General features: G+C 44.2%; 1 protein-coding gene across 1 annotated transcript in view; it reads right to left on the reverse strand.

The window, feature by feature from the left end:
• Nucleotides 1-11,900: 11,900 nt before the first annotated feature.
• Nucleotides 11,901-18,427, reverse strand: part of lamb3 (laminin subunit beta 3) — an 18,585-nt gene continuing 12,058 nt past the window's right edge. The window contains exons 13-22 of the mRNA XM_086291063.1: nt 17,168-17,528; nt 16,917-17,065; nt 16,597-16,808; nt 16,153-16,359; nt 15,901-16,045; nt 15,529-15,736; nt 15,094-15,235; nt 14,832-15,008; nt 13,323-13,482; nt 11,901-12,976 (exon numbers count right to left, since the gene is read on the reverse strand). Of these exons, the coding sequence (XP_086147189.1) occupies nt 12,837-12,976; nt 13,323-13,482; nt 14,832-15,008; nt 15,094-15,235; nt 15,529-15,736; nt 15,901-16,045; nt 16,153-16,359; nt 16,597-16,808; nt 16,917-17,065; nt 17,168-17,528 (1,901 nt within the window). The 3' untranslated portion in view covers nt 11,901-12,836. The remainder of the gene's footprint in view (nt 12,977-13,322; nt 13,483-14,831; nt 15,009-15,093; nt 15,236-15,528; nt 15,737-15,900; nt 16,046-16,152; nt 16,360-16,596; nt 16,809-16,916; nt 17,066-17,167; nt 17,529-18,427) is intronic.

Raw genomic sequence — 18,427 nt, forward strand, 5'->3', positions numbered from 1 at the left:
TGGTAATCGGAGCACTAGGTGCGGTGACTCCCAAGATAGGCGAGTGGCTCCAGCAGATCCCGGGAACAACATCGGAGATCCCTGTCCAGAAGAGCGCAGTCCTGGGAACAGCTAAGATACTGCGCAGGACCCTCAAGCTCCCAGGCCTCTGGTAGAGGACCCGAGCTTGAAGGATAAACCGCCCGCAGGGGCGTGCTGGGTGTTTATATATATATATATATATATATATATATATATATATATATATATATATATATATATATATATATATATATATATATATATATATATATATCCATACCAACATTCACGCGCACACACATGAAAATATTAGACAAGGACACCCTATCAAATCTCTACCTTTTCCCTGTACCCTGTAAAAACCATATCCTTAAACCGCTTTTTAAACTGCGCCATGCTTGGACATTGCTTCATATCTTTACTTAGTCTGTTCCACAGCTTCACTCCACACACAGAGATGCAAAAACTTTTTAATGTTGTACGGATACGAGGATGTTTTAAATTTAATTCCCCCCTCAAACTGTATCCCCGTTCCCTTTTAGAAAACATTTTTAGAATATTGTCAGGAAGCAGGTTATTTATTGCTTTATATATAATTTGTGCTGTGAGAAAATGAACCCGATCTGTGAATTTTAGAATTTTTGATTTTAAGAATAGTGGATTTGTATGATCTCTGTAACCAGTTTTATGGATTATCCTTATGGCCCTTTTTTGTAATATAAAGATTGATGATAGCGAACATTTGTAAGTATTGCCCCAAACCTCTGCACAGTAATTCAAATACGGTGCAATCAGGGAACAATAGAGAATGTGGAGAGATTTGTGGTGCAGAATGTGTTTTACTTTACTCAAGATTGAGACACTTCTTGAAATTTTGTTATGTATATGATTTATATGAGACTTCCAGTTTAATTTATCATCTATAATCACACCAAGAAACTTATGTTCAAGTACTCTTTCAATTTCCACACCATCTACATGAATCTGCACTTGTGCATTTCTAAGGGAATTCCCAAATAAGATAATTTTAGTTTTACTTGGATTTAGCGATAGTTTGTTCCTGTTAAACCATTTTTTAATTTTGCACATTTCTGAAGTAATTGTATCCAGCAGCTCCTTTAGATTCCCCCCAGAACAAAAAATATTTGTGTCATCTGCAAATAATACTAATTTTAATATATCAGATGCCTTACAAATATCATTTATATAAATAATAAATAATTTTGGACCCAGTACAGAGCCTTGTGGAACACCACAAGCAATGTCCAAGCATGATGAGGAATGGACACCCAGCTTCACAAATTGTTTCCGGTCACTTAAATAATTTTTCACCCATTGCAGTACAACCCCCCTAATCCCATACCGTTCCAGTTTATTAATTAATATGTCATGGTTGATTGTGTCGAATGCTTTCTTGAGATCCAGAAATACTCCAGCTGCATACTGTTTCTGATCTATAGCATTCGTAATCTCCTCAATTGATTCGATTAATGCCAGAGATGTTGATCTTTTTGATCTGAATCCATATTGACTGTCAGAGAGTAATTTATATTTATCTAAGAATTTGTCTAATCGTTTATTAAACAGGTTTTCTAGGATTTTGGAGAATTGTGGTAGTAAAGAAACAGGCCTGTAATTTGTGAAGTGGCGTCTATCCCCGGTTTTATACAGCGGCACAACTTTAGCTATTTTCATTTTGTTTGGCACTTTTCCCGTCTGAAATGATAAGTTGCAAATATATGTTAGAGGTCCTACAATTCCTTCAATGACCTTCTTGACGATTTTCATGTCAATATCATTACAATCAGTAGATGTTTTATATTTACACATGTGTACAATGTCAATTATTTCTTTTTCCTCCACTGATGTGAGGAACATTGAGTTAGGGTTCCTATCAATCAGGTTTTCACTACAGTCTACTGATGGCAGTGACTCAGGAATTTGTTCTGCCAGTTTTGGTCCAATATTTACAAAATAATGATTAAAGCTGTTGACCTTATCAGCAGTGTTTTCCATAATATTGCCATTATCGATAAAGTATTGTGGATAACTTTGTTGTCCAGAATTATTTTTAATGATACCGTTTAAAACATCCCATATTCCTTTCATATTATGTTTATTGTTGTTCAATATTTTACTATAATACTCCTTTCTACATACACGTATAATATTGGTCAACTTATTTTTGTATTTTTTATATTTATTTTCAGCTTCTTTTGTTCTTTGTTTTAGGTATTCCCTATAGAGTGTATTTTTCTTTTTACATGCATTTTGTAAACCCTTAGTGAGCCATGGTCTATCTGAATATTTGTGCTTTCTGTTGTATTTTATTGTTGGACAGTTTTTTATCGTACAACTCCATGAATATTCTTAAAAATATGCCATATGCAATATCAATATCAGCTTCTTTGTGCACATTGTCCCAGTCCTGATTTAATAGAGCGTTCTTAAATGCAGTCATAGTTTCTTCTGTCCTTACACGTCTGTATCTCAGTTGTTCTTCATGCTGATTTTTCTTATAATTAGTGTCATAAACTGCAAAAACTGGTAGGTGATCACTGATGTCATTAATTAATATTCTGCTCACAATGTTGTTTTCCATATTGTTAGTGAAAATATTGTCAAGTAAGGTGGCACAATGTGGTGTAATTCTGCTAGGCCTGGTTATTTTAGGATGTAAACTCAAACTGTACATAGTGTTTAGGAATTCGTCGCTCATTTTATGCTTTTTTGGATTCAACAGGTCAATATTAAAATCACCACAGATAAACATAACTTTTTGATTTGTTTTAGAGAATATTTCCTCTATGAAGTCATTAAATACTTGAATACTAGAGCCAGGTGTTCTATATATACAGCTAATTATTACATTTTTCTCTTTTTCCTTATAAATTTCAATTGTTATACATTCTAGTAAATTATCAATTACAGTTGTCATACTTTCTACCACCTTGTAGTTTAGGTTTTTATCCACATACACAGCTACTCCCCCTCCACTCTTGTTCCTTCTATTTACAAAATTCACTTCATATCCCTCCAGTCCAAAGTCCGTTCCTTTCTCCGCATTGATCCATGTTTCAGAAATGGCAATAATTCCAAATGGATTTGTCAACTCATTTAGATATTCCTTTATATTGTTGAAGTTGGCATACAGACTTCTGCTATTAAAATGGATTATTGATAATTTATTTTCCGTGTTGATGGTGTGCTTAAACTGTTCATCAGTGAAGTAGCAGCAGTTACAGCTGATGTTGTAGAAGAAATTATTTTCTGGGTCTATATCCTTTTCTAAGTCTAGAACATTATGGTCTGTGTATCGAAATGTTCTCAGTTCCAGATTATCATAAAGAGAATTCCAATGAGTCATGTTGATATTGTTGCCGGATGCAGATGAAGTTCTTTTGGACTGTGCCATGTGTTGTGTTGTGTGTCACGTCACATGTGTATCTGCAGCTCAACGTGGCAAAGACCAAGGAACTGATCGTGGACTTCAGGAAGACCAGGAAACACTTGACCCCTGTTTCAATCCAGGGGGTCAGTGTTGACATTGTGGAGGACTATAAATACCTTGGAGTACACATTGACAATAAACTGGACTGGGCTAAAAACACCACAGCACTTTACAGGAAGGGCCAGAGTCGTCTCTATTTTTTGAGGCGACTGAGGTCCTTCAACATCTGCCAGAAAATGCTGAGGATTTTCTATGAGTCTGTGGTGGCCAGTGCGATCCTCTATGCTGTTGCATGCTGGGGGAGCAGGCTGAGGGTCGCAGATGCCAACAGACTTAATAAACTGATCCGTAAGGCCAGCAATGTTGTGGGGATGGAGCTGGACTCCCTCAAGGTGGTGTCGGAGAGGCGGATGCTGTCCAAGATAAAGACAATGTTGGATAACACCTCCCACCCACTCCATGACATGCTGGTCAGTCACAGGAGCTCGTTCAGTGAGAGACTGAGATTACCGAAAAGCACCACTGAACGACACAGGAAATCATTCCTGCCTGTGGCCATCTCCCTGTACAACGCATCCACTTAACACACTGTTTGCTGCTACAACTACACATGTTTCTTTTCCAAATATTTATTTATAAGTGACTTATGTATGTATGTATGTATGTATGTATGTATGTATGTATATATATGTATATATTGTACTATTCTTAGTTAGTGTATTGTCTGTCTTGTCTTAATGTTGGTTTAAAATGGAGCACTGTAACAAAAAATAATTTCCCCCAGGGATCAATAAAGTATTCTGATTCTGATTCTGATTCTGATTATTCATACCTCCAGAGTAAGTTGACCTCAGTATTTGTCCAGCTCTTCCATATTTCTGATGACCAACACTTTGGCTTGTTCCGGTGTTCCATTGAGTTTAATGAATACTTTGCAGTTGGTGGTCCATGTATTTTGAATTTTTCCGTTTCTTCAAGTAACGTGCTTTCCTGGCAATGTCCGCATTTCTTTTTATCAGATGTTCGTTCATGAAGACATCGGATCCTTTCAGTTTCCTTCCTTGTTTTAACAGTGCTGTTTTCTGTTTTCTGTTTGCAAATCTCACAATGATGGCTGGTTTGTTACTGTCATTTTTTCGGGGTAGAGGGTGGCAAGCCTCAATGTTGTTATAATCCACTTCCACACCTTTGGACCGTAGAAAGGTAACCACTTGATGCTCCGTGGAGTTGACATCTTCCTCTCCTGGCCCTCCTACATTGTCAGTGGCGACCGCCCGGGCGTATGACCGGGGTTTGATGCGAAGCCCCGTGATGATAACATCGTTCATCCGGGTGTACTGCTCCAAATCCGCCACTCTGTTCTCCAGGTACGCCAGCCGCCGATCCTTCTCGGCGTTCTGGATGCGGAGAGCCTTAACTTCCTCGACCAGGTCCAGGATGGCTTTCTGCTGCAGTTTGACAGTAGAAATCTCCTCTGTCATAAACTCCAGCGACTTCTTAATATCGTCTCCTTCCTCGGCACGTTTTTCGGGCCCATGCTGAGAGACGCTCTTGTAGCGTTGCCGTGACGACCGGCTAGCTAGTTGATGCTAGCGTCCTTCCTCTCTCTCACCGCTACGGTTCAAAAACATCAACTTCTGAGTTTTCCAGAGGTCGCAAATGACGAGCCACCACTTCTGGACGGTTTCCCACACACGCTCTCAAAGATTAGTATCCCCGGAGAGATGCCGTTTTCAGGAGATATGTTAAGTTTGCCAACGTTTCATTCAGTGAACAATATCAATTGTTCACTGAATGAAACGTTGGCAAACTTGTTTTCTAACAGTAAACATTTTTCTAACATTTGTTTCCAGTTTCTGTCTTTTCATGTGTTGTCCCGTAATCTGAACTGGAGCCCAATGAAGCAGAGTGTAATCACCTCCTACGAGCCATCCTGTCACAGTGAGTGGAAGCTGCAGTATCATATACTGGCTCTTTGTCATTTACAATGTGAGCTATTCATGGTGGCCTAAAACAAACTGTGTGCACGCACTTGTTGTTAAAGGGAATCCTCCTGCAAAGCCACAAGTCAGCGTCACCTCTGTTTCCTGCTTGTCCAAAGTGAACCGTGATGAAAAGATGAATTCATACAGAAGTGAAGCAGCAGGATCATCATGGACGCACAAGTTTGTTTGTTTTGTGGCACCACAAGGGAGCCTGGAGTGACTGGAGCTCCACTGGATCATCACCAGTAGGAAGAAAAAAAACCACCACGTGGAACATTTTTGTAGAATCGTTGCAAATTTTCCAGCACACACTGGATGTGATCTGGGAATGCAGTTTCTTGCAACGTGCACTCAGATATTTATGCAATACTTATGTAAGAATGCTGTTTGTTGACTTCAGCTCAGCATTCAGTACAGGCATTCCCTCCAAGCTGATCACCAAACTTGTGGCTCTTAGACTCAGCAACTCCATCTGTACCTGGATCGTGGACTTTCTGACCAACAGACCCTGGCATGTAAGGTCAGGCCATAACTGCTCTACCACCATCACACTCAACACTGGCACTCCACAGGGCTGTGTGCTGAGCCCGTTCCTCTATGACTGCAGACCTCGGTCCAGATCCAACTCCATCATCCAGTCTGCAGATGACACCGCGGTGACTGTCTCATCAGAGACAATAATGAGTCTGCTACAGGGAAGAGTAAAGCACCTAGCTGTGTGGTGCTGACAATAACCTGCTCCTGAGTACCAGCAAAACCAAAGAGCTCATTGTGGACTTCAGGAGGGAGAACAGAGACCCCCCATGTCCCCATCTACATAAATGGCACAGCTGTTGAACGGGTCTCCAGCTTCAAGTTCTTGGGGACCCACATCTCTGAGAATCTGTCCTGGTCAACTGACACCTCCAGCCTGGTCAAGAAGGCCCATCAGCGCCTTTTTTTCTTTATGATACTGAAGAAGAACCACCTGTCTACTGACATACTGGTTAACTTCTACCACTATGTGATAGAGAGCATCCTGACCAACTGTGTCACAGTGTGGTATGGGAACTGCTCTGTTGCTGGCCACAAGGCACTGCAGCGTGTGGTGAAAGCTGCCCAACGCATCACAGGGACTCCACTTCCTGCCATTGAGGATGTCCACAAGAAGAGATGTCTATGCCGAGCACGCATCATTCTCGGGGACTCCTCTCATCCTGCCTCCAGCTCCTCCCCTCCAGAAGGCGCTACAGGAGCCTTCAGACTAAAACCAGCAGGTTTAGGAAGAGCTCCTCCCCCACAGCTGTCACCCTACACTGTTCACTGTTACAGTCTGTTCAGAGAGCTACGCTTCCACTGCTGCAGATATATTCATAGCACTCTGTAGATCTGTTTACCTCACACCGATACATCTGCATATATGTAGCACATCTGTATATTTGCTCTTATTGCACTTACTGATAAGATGCAAACTGTATTTTGTTAGCCTGTATTGGACATGTGTAATGACAGTAAAGTTTAATTCTAAATGCTAAACATTTAAACAAAAGCAGCTCCACAGCTACAGGAGAAGTTTTTAGAAGTGAATTTTAGAAGGCCAGTAAAGAGAGCATGGAGACAGATGGAGGACGCCAAATCCACTGAATCTACACGCTTCCTGTTTCCACCTCATCCTTCCAGTGCTCTACTATACTCCCTGCTCTCTCTACCACAGCTGCCTTTGAACTTGCCTGGGGCAGGTCTGAGTCCAGCTTTGGTACTCCTGCCAGGTCACATGACACAGGGGTGTGCTGTGATGTCAGCAGGCAGGTCAGTGGAGCCCTCTGGTGGTGGCAGTGAAACAGGAGGAGGCCTGAGAACAGACAGCATGTCAGGGTTTCTGGGTCTTTGACCCAGTATTCTTAGTTCATGTTCACTGTTTATATTCTGTCTGCTTCACCTCCTGTTTTATTGTGTTAGCCTTGGTCCATGTGCATTATGTTCCGTCCTCTTCCCGTTTATCATTAGGTCATTATGTTCAGCTGTGTACTCACCAGGTTCTAATCTCTCATCACTCAGCCTGTGTATTTATGTCCCTCAGTTCAACCAGTCCAATGTCGTGTCATTGATGTTATTGTGATGTTGTTCTCGCCGCTGTTAGGTTGTCCTCTGTTCAGTTCCGTCAGGTCAGCCGGTCAGTTGTCAGTCAGTCTTTCATTCATCCACTCAGTCAGTCGTCCAGCCGGCCAGCCGTTTCCTACTTCTGTTCTGTTTGTTCACTCCGTTGACAATAAAACACCAAGCTTCACCTACCTGTGAGTCCAGCGTTTGGGTCCTCCTTCTTTCGTCCACGACCTCATCCTGACAGAATGACACGACCCGTGCCACGAAGACACGATGTGGACCCAGCGGACTCGGACCTCTTCGAGCGGCAGGACGCAGCGCTCTCCATTTGGGCGGAGAAGCTCAGGTGGAAACAGCGGCTCTTCTCAGAGAGGGAGCACGTCTGGCTCTGGGCGGGCCTCGGAGACGCCGCGGTCCTCCACCTGCTGCCTCACCTGCAGCGGAGCATTCGCCGCGGAGAGTGGGCGTCACAGGCCAAGCTTCGGCCGCTCGCTCTCCCGCTGCTCCGCTCCTCGCTCACCCGCCAGCCGTTCTACTCACCGGACCTTCAACCTCGCCATGGCACAGTGGCTCCGCCTACCACCTCGGCTCAATGGAGGCTCCCGTGCCAGAGGCTCATCTGTTTACCCCGCCCGCTTCCTCTACCCGGAGAAAGCGGCACACACGCCACCGTAACATGGACTATTTCCAGCCACTCCCGGCGGTGAGTCCCAGTGACTGTTTGCTAGTTGACTCTTCACATAAGATAAATAATAGACGCCGCTCCGATTCATGGGGAACGTCCCTCTTGGACGACAATGTGGACTGGGTAGACTTTTTCTGCTCTGTTTCCCCAAAGACAGCTCAGTTAAAGACTGTAAATAGCGGTGGCAGGAAGACCAGAACACTCCCCAATAAACCCGTCAGTATCACTCACCCAGTCGTTATTTCCACACCCATTATTCAGCCATTTCCCACCGGCATGGGGGCCCAGCCTACGCCCACACCAGTGCCAGCCCCCAGGAGGAGGGCAGCTGTGACCCGGTCTGCCTCCACACCTGCTTCTGTTTCTCAGGTGGGGGTGACTGGTGTCCAGCCACCTTCCGTGCCCGTCCCAGCGCCCAGGTTGAGGGCAACCAGAACCCAGCTTGACCCCCCTGGAGGCTTGGAAGAGCTAACCGGTCCACCTGCCACTTCACCTCTTCATCCACCTCCTGATCCAGCTTTTCATGCCCTCGCACTATCACTGGTTAGGCTAGCTGAGGTGTCCCCTGCTCAGGCCCCAGCTTTATTAGCCCAGGCTGCACTGTTGTCCCCTTCACTAGCTCACTCTTTAGCTCAGCCATTAGCCTCACCGGCCTCTGTTTATCCATCAGTCTCCTTAGTCCAATCAGTTCCCTCACCTGCTGTTCAGCTTTCACTCCAGTCAGTTCACTCACCTGCTGTCCAGTCTCCTGCTGCCCTCCAGTCAGTTCAGCCACCTGTAGCTCAGTCTCCACCTGTCCTCCAGTCACCTGTAGCTCAGTCTCCACCTGTCCTCCAGTCACCAGTAGTCCAGTCTCCACCTGTCCTCCACTCTTCTGTAGTCCAGTCTGCCGCCCAGTGCCCTGTAGTCCAGTTGCCTCCTGTTTCCCAGTCGCCTGTCCACCATCCCGTCCAGTTCCCGGACCTGCAGCCACAGCACCCAGAGCCAGCTGTGAGCTCTCCTGCTCCTCAGCCAGGGGTCTCCGCACCCGCTGGCCCGGCCGCTCCTCAGCCAGAGGCGTCCGCGCCTACTGGCCCTGCCTGTCTCCAGCCAGAGGCCTCCGCTTCAGCCATGCCCGGCCCGGCCTCTGCTTCTGCTCCGCCTGGTCCGCCTTCAGCCTCAGAGCCTTCAGCCTCGCCTGGCCCAGCCTCAGAGCCTTCAGCCTCGCCTGGCCCAGCCTCGTTTGGGTCTGAAGCTAAACGGCCATTTTCTAGACCGCTGGCTAGGCCACTGGCCGGGCGCCATCGCCGTCGTGGGCGGCCCCCGGACCCTCTTCGCCTGAGTGGCCGCCGTCGCCTTCCGCACGGCCGGCCCCCGGACCCTCTTCGCCTGAGTGGCCGCCGTCGCCTTCCGCACGGCCGGCCCCCCGAACTGCGTCCACGTCGCCGCCGTTGCCGTCCGCGCGGTCGGCCCCCTGAACTGTCTCGTCTCGACCGCCGCAGCCGCCCACCGGACCGGCTCAGTGGTCACTGCTGCCTTCCACGTGGCCGCCCTCCTGAACTGTCTCTGTGTGGACTCCGTCCCTCCGTCCTGGGCCCCCTCCGCCCGCCCTGTTCTGGTTTTTCGTTCTTTTGGCCGTCGGGTGCCGGCCTTTGCGGGGGGGGTACTGTCAGGGTTTCTGGGTCTTTGAGCCAGTATTCTTAGTTCATGTTCACTGTTTATATTCTGTCTGCTTCACCTCCTGTTTTATTGTGTTAGCCTTGGTCCATGTGCATTATGTTCCGTCCTCTTCCCGTTTATCATTAGTTCATTATGTTCAGCTGTGTACTCACCAGGTTCTAATCTCTCATCACTCAGCCTGTGTATTTATGTCCCTCAGTTCAACCAGTCCAATGTCGTGTCATTGATGTTATTGTGATGTTGTTCTCGCCGCTGTTAGGTTGTCCTCTGTTCAGTTCCGTCAGGTCAGCCGGTCAGTTGTCAGTCAGTCTTTCATTCATCCATTCAGTCAGTCGTCCAGCCGTTTCCTACTTCTGTTCTGTTTGTTCACTCCGTTGACAATAAAACACCAATCTTCACCTACCTGTGAGTCCAGCATTTGGGTCCTCCTTCTTTCGTCCACGACCTCATCCTGACACAGCAGGCTGAACTAGCAGGACAAAGTAGCATGTAGTACTTGAAGGAGTCATCACAGCCAATCAGCTCTCAGGAAAATGGAACATCACATACATTCGCTCTTCTTTGATTTTCATCAATGTATTTCCTTTGAAATTTAAAAAATTTACATTTTTTTTTTTTTTATTTGAAAATATTTCCTTCTGTCAATATTTCTGCCTGATTAGAAGCTCACTTCCTGTCACTCTACAATAAAACAATGTAAAGGCTGCGCTCTCTGCCCTCCCACTAGCTGACACAAGTAAACTGTGCTAAGATGCCCTACATGGACTAAGGTTCTTGGCCACACACATATAGATTTGCTTGGCTGTAGAAATCATGCCATGAAGCTCCCAGCGCACATTTTTGATGCTTCTGTCTGTGGCAGAGCAGGTTTGGAGCTCTGCAGAGCCTTGGTGGCTTTTACTGACTATGCACCCCTACCCATTTATTATGAACCAACAGCACAACGGTTTGTGCTTTTTTCTATAATACACATGTATGATTTAGATTTGTACTTATGTGGCAGCTATTCACTGACCTGACAAAGTTATTTTAAATGAAAACTAAAAGTGGTGAAATTCTCAAATGAATGAGACGTGTAATTTGACACATTTTGTTGTTTTGTGTGTGTGCGCAGCAAAATCTCCAGTGTTAAATTAACACTGGAGAGTGTCTATATGGGTCCACACCTCTGAGGGTTAAATACAACACTGTTGAGTGTTAAATGAACACTTTTGACAGTGTTATATGTTTAAAAGTAACCTAGTCAGTTTTGCAGATTAACAATGGCTAACACTGAGCAGTGCTGGTTTTCTAACATTTTGAGTTATTTTCCAGTGTTAGAAGATCAGCACTGCTCAGTGTTAATTTAACACTGGAGATTTTGCTGTGTGTGTTTGTCTGTGTGAAATTTTGACGTGTATCTGAAAAACACAATTTTGAAAACACTGGAAAGACCTCAAGACATGTATTCTTTTGCTTACTATGTAAACAAAAATTCCCACCAAGGCTTTTCAGTGTGAAATGTAGAGTGTAGAGAAACTACCAGTGCCAGGTTGTCTCCATCTAGTGGTGAATAACACATCACCACTACACCAGGTGAGCTTTTCTCTGTGCACAGTGACACAAAACTCATTTAACAACATAAACTATTTAAAAAATGATGTAGGCAGATCAAGGCAATGTTACAGATTCAGTAAGAACAGAAGTTTATTGCAATGCTTCAAATATGCAGGGCGTCACACTAACACAGCTGCTTGTGTCCAGCATCGCTCTGTTATTATCAATTTGATTCGAAACGTGTCCAGGTTATTGTCTTAAACTTGCATTAATGATTTTGTCTACTGTCAGTTACGCTGGATGGCATTTTTTAATGAGCTTAAATTACATTTTGAGTTGAATTCACTGATACTGCAGTACTGATGATGATGAGCCTTTATCTGTCACTACAATGTTACACGTACATGTCGTACACGTTATCCTGATGTTTCCCAACTGCTCTTGTTAAAAAAAACTGAACTCATAATGACACAAGTTGATATAAAGAATAGATTTTATTCCACAAATGTAGTGAAATGCAGTTTTTTAAATTATAGAAACAATTAAATACAGCCATTTAAAACAAGCAAACAACCATTTTCTCACTAAACCGGTTGTGTTCCTGCCTGTTATGCATGAACAACAGATTCAAATCGGTAAAGAAGGGAACATTCAGCCTTTATCCACTTTGGAAAAATGCAGTGTTGCTGTGAACATGAAACGTTGAAACAGATTGCAGATTAGTGATAAATATACAGGCAGCAATATGAAACCATGAGAGATGTGACTGGCACAAATACAGGTAAGGTTTCATTCAAATAGGACCAAAAACATCAGCTTTGGTGTTCATGAAGCTGAAATTCATTTCCATTAAAGCTTGTCGTATGTTTCTCATTCAAAGGCAGCTGGTACAGCGCAGGTCTGAGTAACCTGTACATGCTGAAGTAACTTTGGTCTCCAAGCACGACGAGCAGTAGAAGGTACAGTGAGAGTTGTTATACTGCATATTCATACTTATACCTATGAATACTGCGTCTGTACACCACCACAGGGTATTTCAGATAAAGTCTGTCATGCTGTTATTCACCTGTGCAGGAATTACATTGTCTAAAACGTAAACTCACAAAATTTTAAATTTGAGTTTTATTGTTTCTAATCTGTCTGTCTGATTTATTTTGATTTTTAATGACAGCCTCTACTTACTTATCTCGGAGCTCCTAGTTCTTGTGAACAGCCACTAAATATAAATTTATCATTTGGGATCAAATCTTTCAGCTTTTTAATGAGCAACATGTCGCGTGCAGCAATGAAACTGCCTGTCAGTCAACTGTCCAATTACTTTTGAGTCTTTAAAATAGAGAGTATGTATAAAATGGTTGTAATTCCTCAGACAGTGTTATATTACAGTTACATACTAACTGCACTGCTACATGTGAGCTCAGCCCTGGCAGGTACTGAGATCGTCAGCTTTTTTACGGAGTTGTGTCAGAAGTCTTTTAAGCTCGACATCGAGCTGTTCAAGATTTGTTGATTTCTGAACTATCTCGTCCTGCAGTCTTTGGATGGAGTCGGCTTTTCCTAGAAGAAAACAAACACCAGGAGCATTACAGGGAGTGGCACACACTGTCTGTGTCAGGACCGTACAACTGGATTTCTGATATATTTAGTCATTACAGAGCGCCACACAGAATGTCCACAGAAGCATAATATTAGACCACCAAGTCAGCGGGGGTTAGCTCATGGTAGCAGCACGCAACAACAAAGTTACCTGTAAAAATTCAACTGAACTGTTGATATGAAAACTTTCTTACTAACCTCACAATCAACACTTTATGCTTTATGACTAAATGTCCTACTTTCCCCAATGAACTGAGGATGCATTGAGTGAATTTTTTTCTTTTAGTGGAAATGTTGGTTAAATTACCGTCTAGAGCCTGCAGCATGTTTTGGGTTATGTTAGCCAGAGCTCCTGCATCCTGCTGCAGTTTGTTCAGTCGATCCCCCGCTGGCTCCGTCTCACCATCTGTCCCGGGAACAACTTTCTCTTTAAGATGGTCAAGGTGCTTCTCCAGAGTCAACAGGTTCTACAAGTACACACATAATATGGCACTCAGTCTTAGTCTTAATCCACAGCGTTTAATATGATGTTGCCAAACCTTTGCTTCAAGTCTTATAGGAAGACTTTCCACAAGGTTCAGGAGTGTTTATGGGAATGTTGACCATTCTTCCAGAAGCACATTAGTGAGGTCAAACACTGAGGTTGCACAAGAAAACTCATAGTGTGAGTTTTCCTCTTTCTGCACCAAACTCACTCATGCTTGTGTTCATGGACCTTGCTTTGAGCTCTGGTGCACAGACCATCTCCCAAGTGTTCTCACAAAATAGTCCGAAATGCATCGGCACGCTGAAGCAGGAAGAAGTCCTTCCACTAGAATTAAGGGGAGAACACAACTCCTGAAAGATAATGCTACACAATAATTCCCCCAAACTTTACACTTGGCACAGAACTCCTCTGGCAGTCACCAAACCCTGCTTTAGAGCCTTTGTAGCCTCGCGCTCGACACCACTGCATCCAACGCTTTGCATTGTGCTGGGTGATGTCAGTCTAGGCTGCAGCTGCTCAGCCATAGAAACCCAGTCTGTGAAACTCCCTGTGGACTGTTCATGAGCTAATCTCACGGTCACATGAAGCTTGGAGTCCTATGTGCTTCAGCCTCTGCTGCTCACTCTGTGATTCTACAGGGCCTACCACTTCATGCTTGAGTTCCTGTCAGTCGCTTCCGTTTTTTAAATACCACTAACATTTGGAATATTTAGCAGTGAGGAAATTTCACATCTGGACTGGTTGCACAGGTGACATCGTATCCCAGTAACACGCTGGAATTCACTCAGCCTCTTAAAGCGACCCATGCCTTCAGAAATGTTGGTAGAAGCAGTCTGCATATGTGATGCTTCATTATATACACAGAAGTAGAAGTAATTGGAAGACCTGAATTCAATGACCTGGATGGGTGAGGAAATACTTTGGCAGTGTAGTGTAAATAGGAGCTAAATAAACCTAGCTACAGTTTAATCTGGCCTACCTGAAATGTGAATTCTTCACTTTTATTTAAATTTGTAACTTTAAAAATATAAACAAATACTGAGAAGAAAGCATTTTCATTAAATGTTAGCGACAATCTGTTACCGAAGATATCCACGACTTTATTCAGCAGCATGAAGAACAACGACCCACAAAGCCCAGAACCAGTCTGCACTGCAAAAACACACTATGAGCTTTCAAGTGTGCGCACACTCATTACATTCATTTATATTCACGTTTACAGATGACTGATAAATGCAAATAGAAGCTTACACTGGGTTCTTCTTCTCTCTTCCTTATTAAAGTCAGTGCTCGTCTGTCAGTCTAAAGCAGCTACAGCAGATCTTTTACCTGATTTCCAGCAGCTGCTTCTTTATCAGCTTTTTCTGCATTTTCCCGTGCATCTTCAGCCTGCTGACCTCCATCCTCCAGCAGGTCTCTCAGCTTTTCCAGCTGGGGTTTCATTGGCTTTATCAGTGTTGCTACATCGTCCAGAGCCTTCTCTACTGGCACCAGCTGGTCTTTGGCCTGTATGAAGAAAACCCATCCAAACTCAGCCTATAAGCAGTTTTTATTGTAATAAATAGACCATTGTTTCATCTACGCTTTCTACCTTAGTAAGGTTGTTATTCAAGGTCTCTAGGACATTCATTTTGTCTTGCAATTTGTGTTCCAGCTCAGCAAGGGAAGGGCTCACTGAGGTGAAGCCTGCCAGCAGCCCATCAACATCAGCCTTCACTCCCAGTGCTGTGTCCCTGCAAGCACAGAAACCATTAGTTTGAAGGACTGATGGGTAAAAACGACAAAAAATAAGGACTGGATTAAACCAGTCTGGAAAAACGAATCCCTGATTAAATGTAAGGCACTAATGCTCATGTTCATGAAGACATAGACTTTGTTAGTTCTGCATTAGGGACATTCACGTGGCTGTACAAGCATGTGTTCGGTCTCCAGCTTGGTCTGTACAAACGGTGGGAGCAAAGATGATAATTCTTTAAAAAACGGAGCATCTTATTCAACAGTTTGACAGTGAAGTGCGAGCATCAACCTGGCATCCTGTGCATCCTGTAGCAGTTTCTTGGCTGCATCTAACTGTGGCTCAGCTTCCTTCAGCACCGCTGTGCTGTCTGGTAGGTTGGCTGTCAGATCCTTCAGCTCCTGCAGCTTCCCTTTAAGCCCTGCCAATCTGGGGGGCAGCTTGGCATTCAGGATCCAGTCGCTCACCTCCTGGACATGGGTCAGGTTAGCGGATGGGTCTGGTCACCAAAATAGGAAAAGCTAGAGTTTAGTACTGGAGCTGGAGTTTACACTGTGGTGGTGTTTAAAGGGTGACTGATCTCAGCATCAGTTACACCCAAAGAAGTTTCACCCTCCATCTCAAAGTGGTTCCACTCATGCTACAATCCTAAAACAGTCGTACCTGACAGGAAGTCTTTGAGCTCTTTCACAACGCTGCGTGTCTCATTTAGGTCGTCTTCGAGTTTATCTCTGGCCTGCTGCAGCTTACTGGACAGCTTCTCTGTAGACTGCCTCACCTGATTGGTTATCTCCTGTGTTTTCTGCAGCTGTGCACACATTGACATTGAATAACTACTTGAGATGTGTAAACGGATTAAGAATGACTTGTGTGAATAACAAAACTCATTATTTGTATGTAGCTATAAGTGTCTACCTTCTCTGCAGCATCGGTGATCCTCCCAGAGAGTTTGTTGAGTCCTTCCCTCACATCATTGGCATCAGCGTCTGCCTTCTTGCTCAGAGGCAGAGCGCCCACACACTTTCCCCCCTTTTCACAGGGTGCGTCTCCCCCTGGTGTGCACAAATCTTCAATTTCACACTGGAGAGGTGTGCAGGACTCGGAGTGAACACTGCCACACACCTGAAAAACAGAGTTAGAGGTGGAGGGCAATGACGGTTACTAGCGTGAATGACAGAAAATGAACTTTCACTCCATCTCAGGACAAACAAGAAAGATTATGATTAATGGCCTGGATTATGCTCACACTGAGAAATATGACACATATGCATATGGATGCTTATTTAAGATAATGATCTTTCAGTTTTACTCATATGCTGCAAGTCAGCTAAACAGTAGATCAAGAAGTTTACTAGTTACTTGTTTGGCAACAGGAGTGAGGTTGGGTTGGGAGGCCATGCTGTTGTTCAGTTTATCCAGATCTCTGGTGTTGGCCGGCTGAACTTTGCTCTGAATGTCCTCAGTTTTTTCTCGGACACCAGTTGATTCCTTTATGGTATTTTTCCCGGCCTCAACTTTTTTGGTGGCGTCTGTCGAGTTATCGTAGGCGTAGCTGATGGTGTTAAATGCCCCTGCAAAGACAGGAAAAGTCTACATGAGTGGATTTCATGCTGTTGTGATACAAAAATAGTCATCAGTCACATCTGTAGAATTGCAGCGAATGCTTAGTCTTTTCTGACCTGTGTTGGGACTGATAGAGTTCTTTGTGACATCTTTCTTGGCATTGTACACCAGCATGAAGTTTTCCAGCAGGTCCTGCAGTTTGTCCAGCTCAGAGTCCAGACCAGGAGTTTTTGTCAGGGGTGAAAGGTCATTATCAACCTGGTACCTGGAGATGATATTATCAATGAAAAAACAGTGTAAGGTGATTGAATTTAAGGGTGATTCGTATTTGTGAAACCTAGAATTAAGTTCGTCAGCAGTTTCCCACCTGAGCTCCTTCAGCTTAGAAAGAGCATCACGTGTATCAGTGATGGGTGAGAAGGACATGGAGTTCTGGATGACTTTCAAAGTGGCCTCCAGGTAACTGATGCGGGGCCCAAAGTCAGCGCCGCCTCCAGACTGAGACGATAGTCTGGAAGCAAGTTCCAACAGGACCAAGCTGACATTCTTTCGCTGAGCGTTTAGGCTGAAGAAGCAGGAGGGACACATCTCGCAGTCAGGGAAGGAGTCGCAGCGGTCACGACTGCAGGAGTCGCAGCGAGCTCCAGAGACGCCCGGTCGGCACAAACAGACTCCCGACTGCTTGTCACAAACTCCTGGGAGGGTTCCATTGGCATCACAGTCACAGGCTAAGACAGAGGATGGTCATACAGATCAGTTACGAAGCGTTTTTCAAAATGGAAAGGTTGCAGACATTCAGCCATGCTCAGAGGGCTTACATCACATTCTTTTTAAATTTGGGCTTTTAATGATTTCTTTGAACTTTTTTCTCGGGTGGATTGATTGTGTTTCATTGTCCTGCTGTAACACCAAGTCGTGTCCAAGATTCAACCATTCTATTGATTTGAGGTGAATTTGAATAACTTTTAGACTTTTATCTACTTTGTACAATCTAACAATGCCACTGGCAGTGAAGTAGCCCCAGAGTATGATTACAGTTGGTTCAGTGTTCTTTGGTTTGAGCGTCTCACCCCTCCAAACATATGTCATTGTCACCAGTCACAAGCTCAATCTTTGTCTCATTTGACCAAAAAAACGTATCTCCAGAAGGCATTTGGCCGGACTCATGTGGGCAGCTACGAATGCCAGTTAAACTTGAGTCCATCTTCGGTGAGAGCTTCAGTGGCTTTGCTGTGGACAGTGATGTACCAGCAGCTTCCAGTTCGCAGCAGGCTTGAGGCTTGGTGGTTCCTGGATTATTACTGAACATCCTAATTTCCCCTCATGTAATCTGCAGTCGTTTCGAAATAAGTCCAGCAGACCTCCCTAAGTTGTGCAGATCTATAACTCTCCTTATTATGTCTTCAATGAAGTCCTGACACTTTCCTCTTGTTCTTGGTCAGTTCATGATCACTAAGCAAAGTCCTGCCTTGTCAAGTTAAAACACCACATATTAAAAGATACGAGTCTATCAGCCTGTTTGTATCATTTTGACCATACATGGATCTGAGAATGAACTTATTTTTTAAAGCTATTAAAGATGTGCAATCATTTCATCTTGGAAAAAGAACAGTTCAAAGAAATCATT

The sequence above is a fragment of the Aulonocara sp. 'chitande type north' Nkhata Bay genome, linkage group LG5, assembly GCF_057382095.1.
Source record: "Aulonocara sp. 'chitande type north' Nkhata Bay isolate Kocher_YH1m ecotype deep benthic linkage group LG5, A_spYH_male_GT1.1, whole genome shotgun sequence".
In the NCBI taxonomy this organism is placed as follows: domain Eukaryota; kingdom Metazoa; phylum Chordata; class Actinopteri; order Cichliformes; family Cichlidae; genus Aulonocara; species Aulonocara sp. 'chitande type north' Nkhata Bay.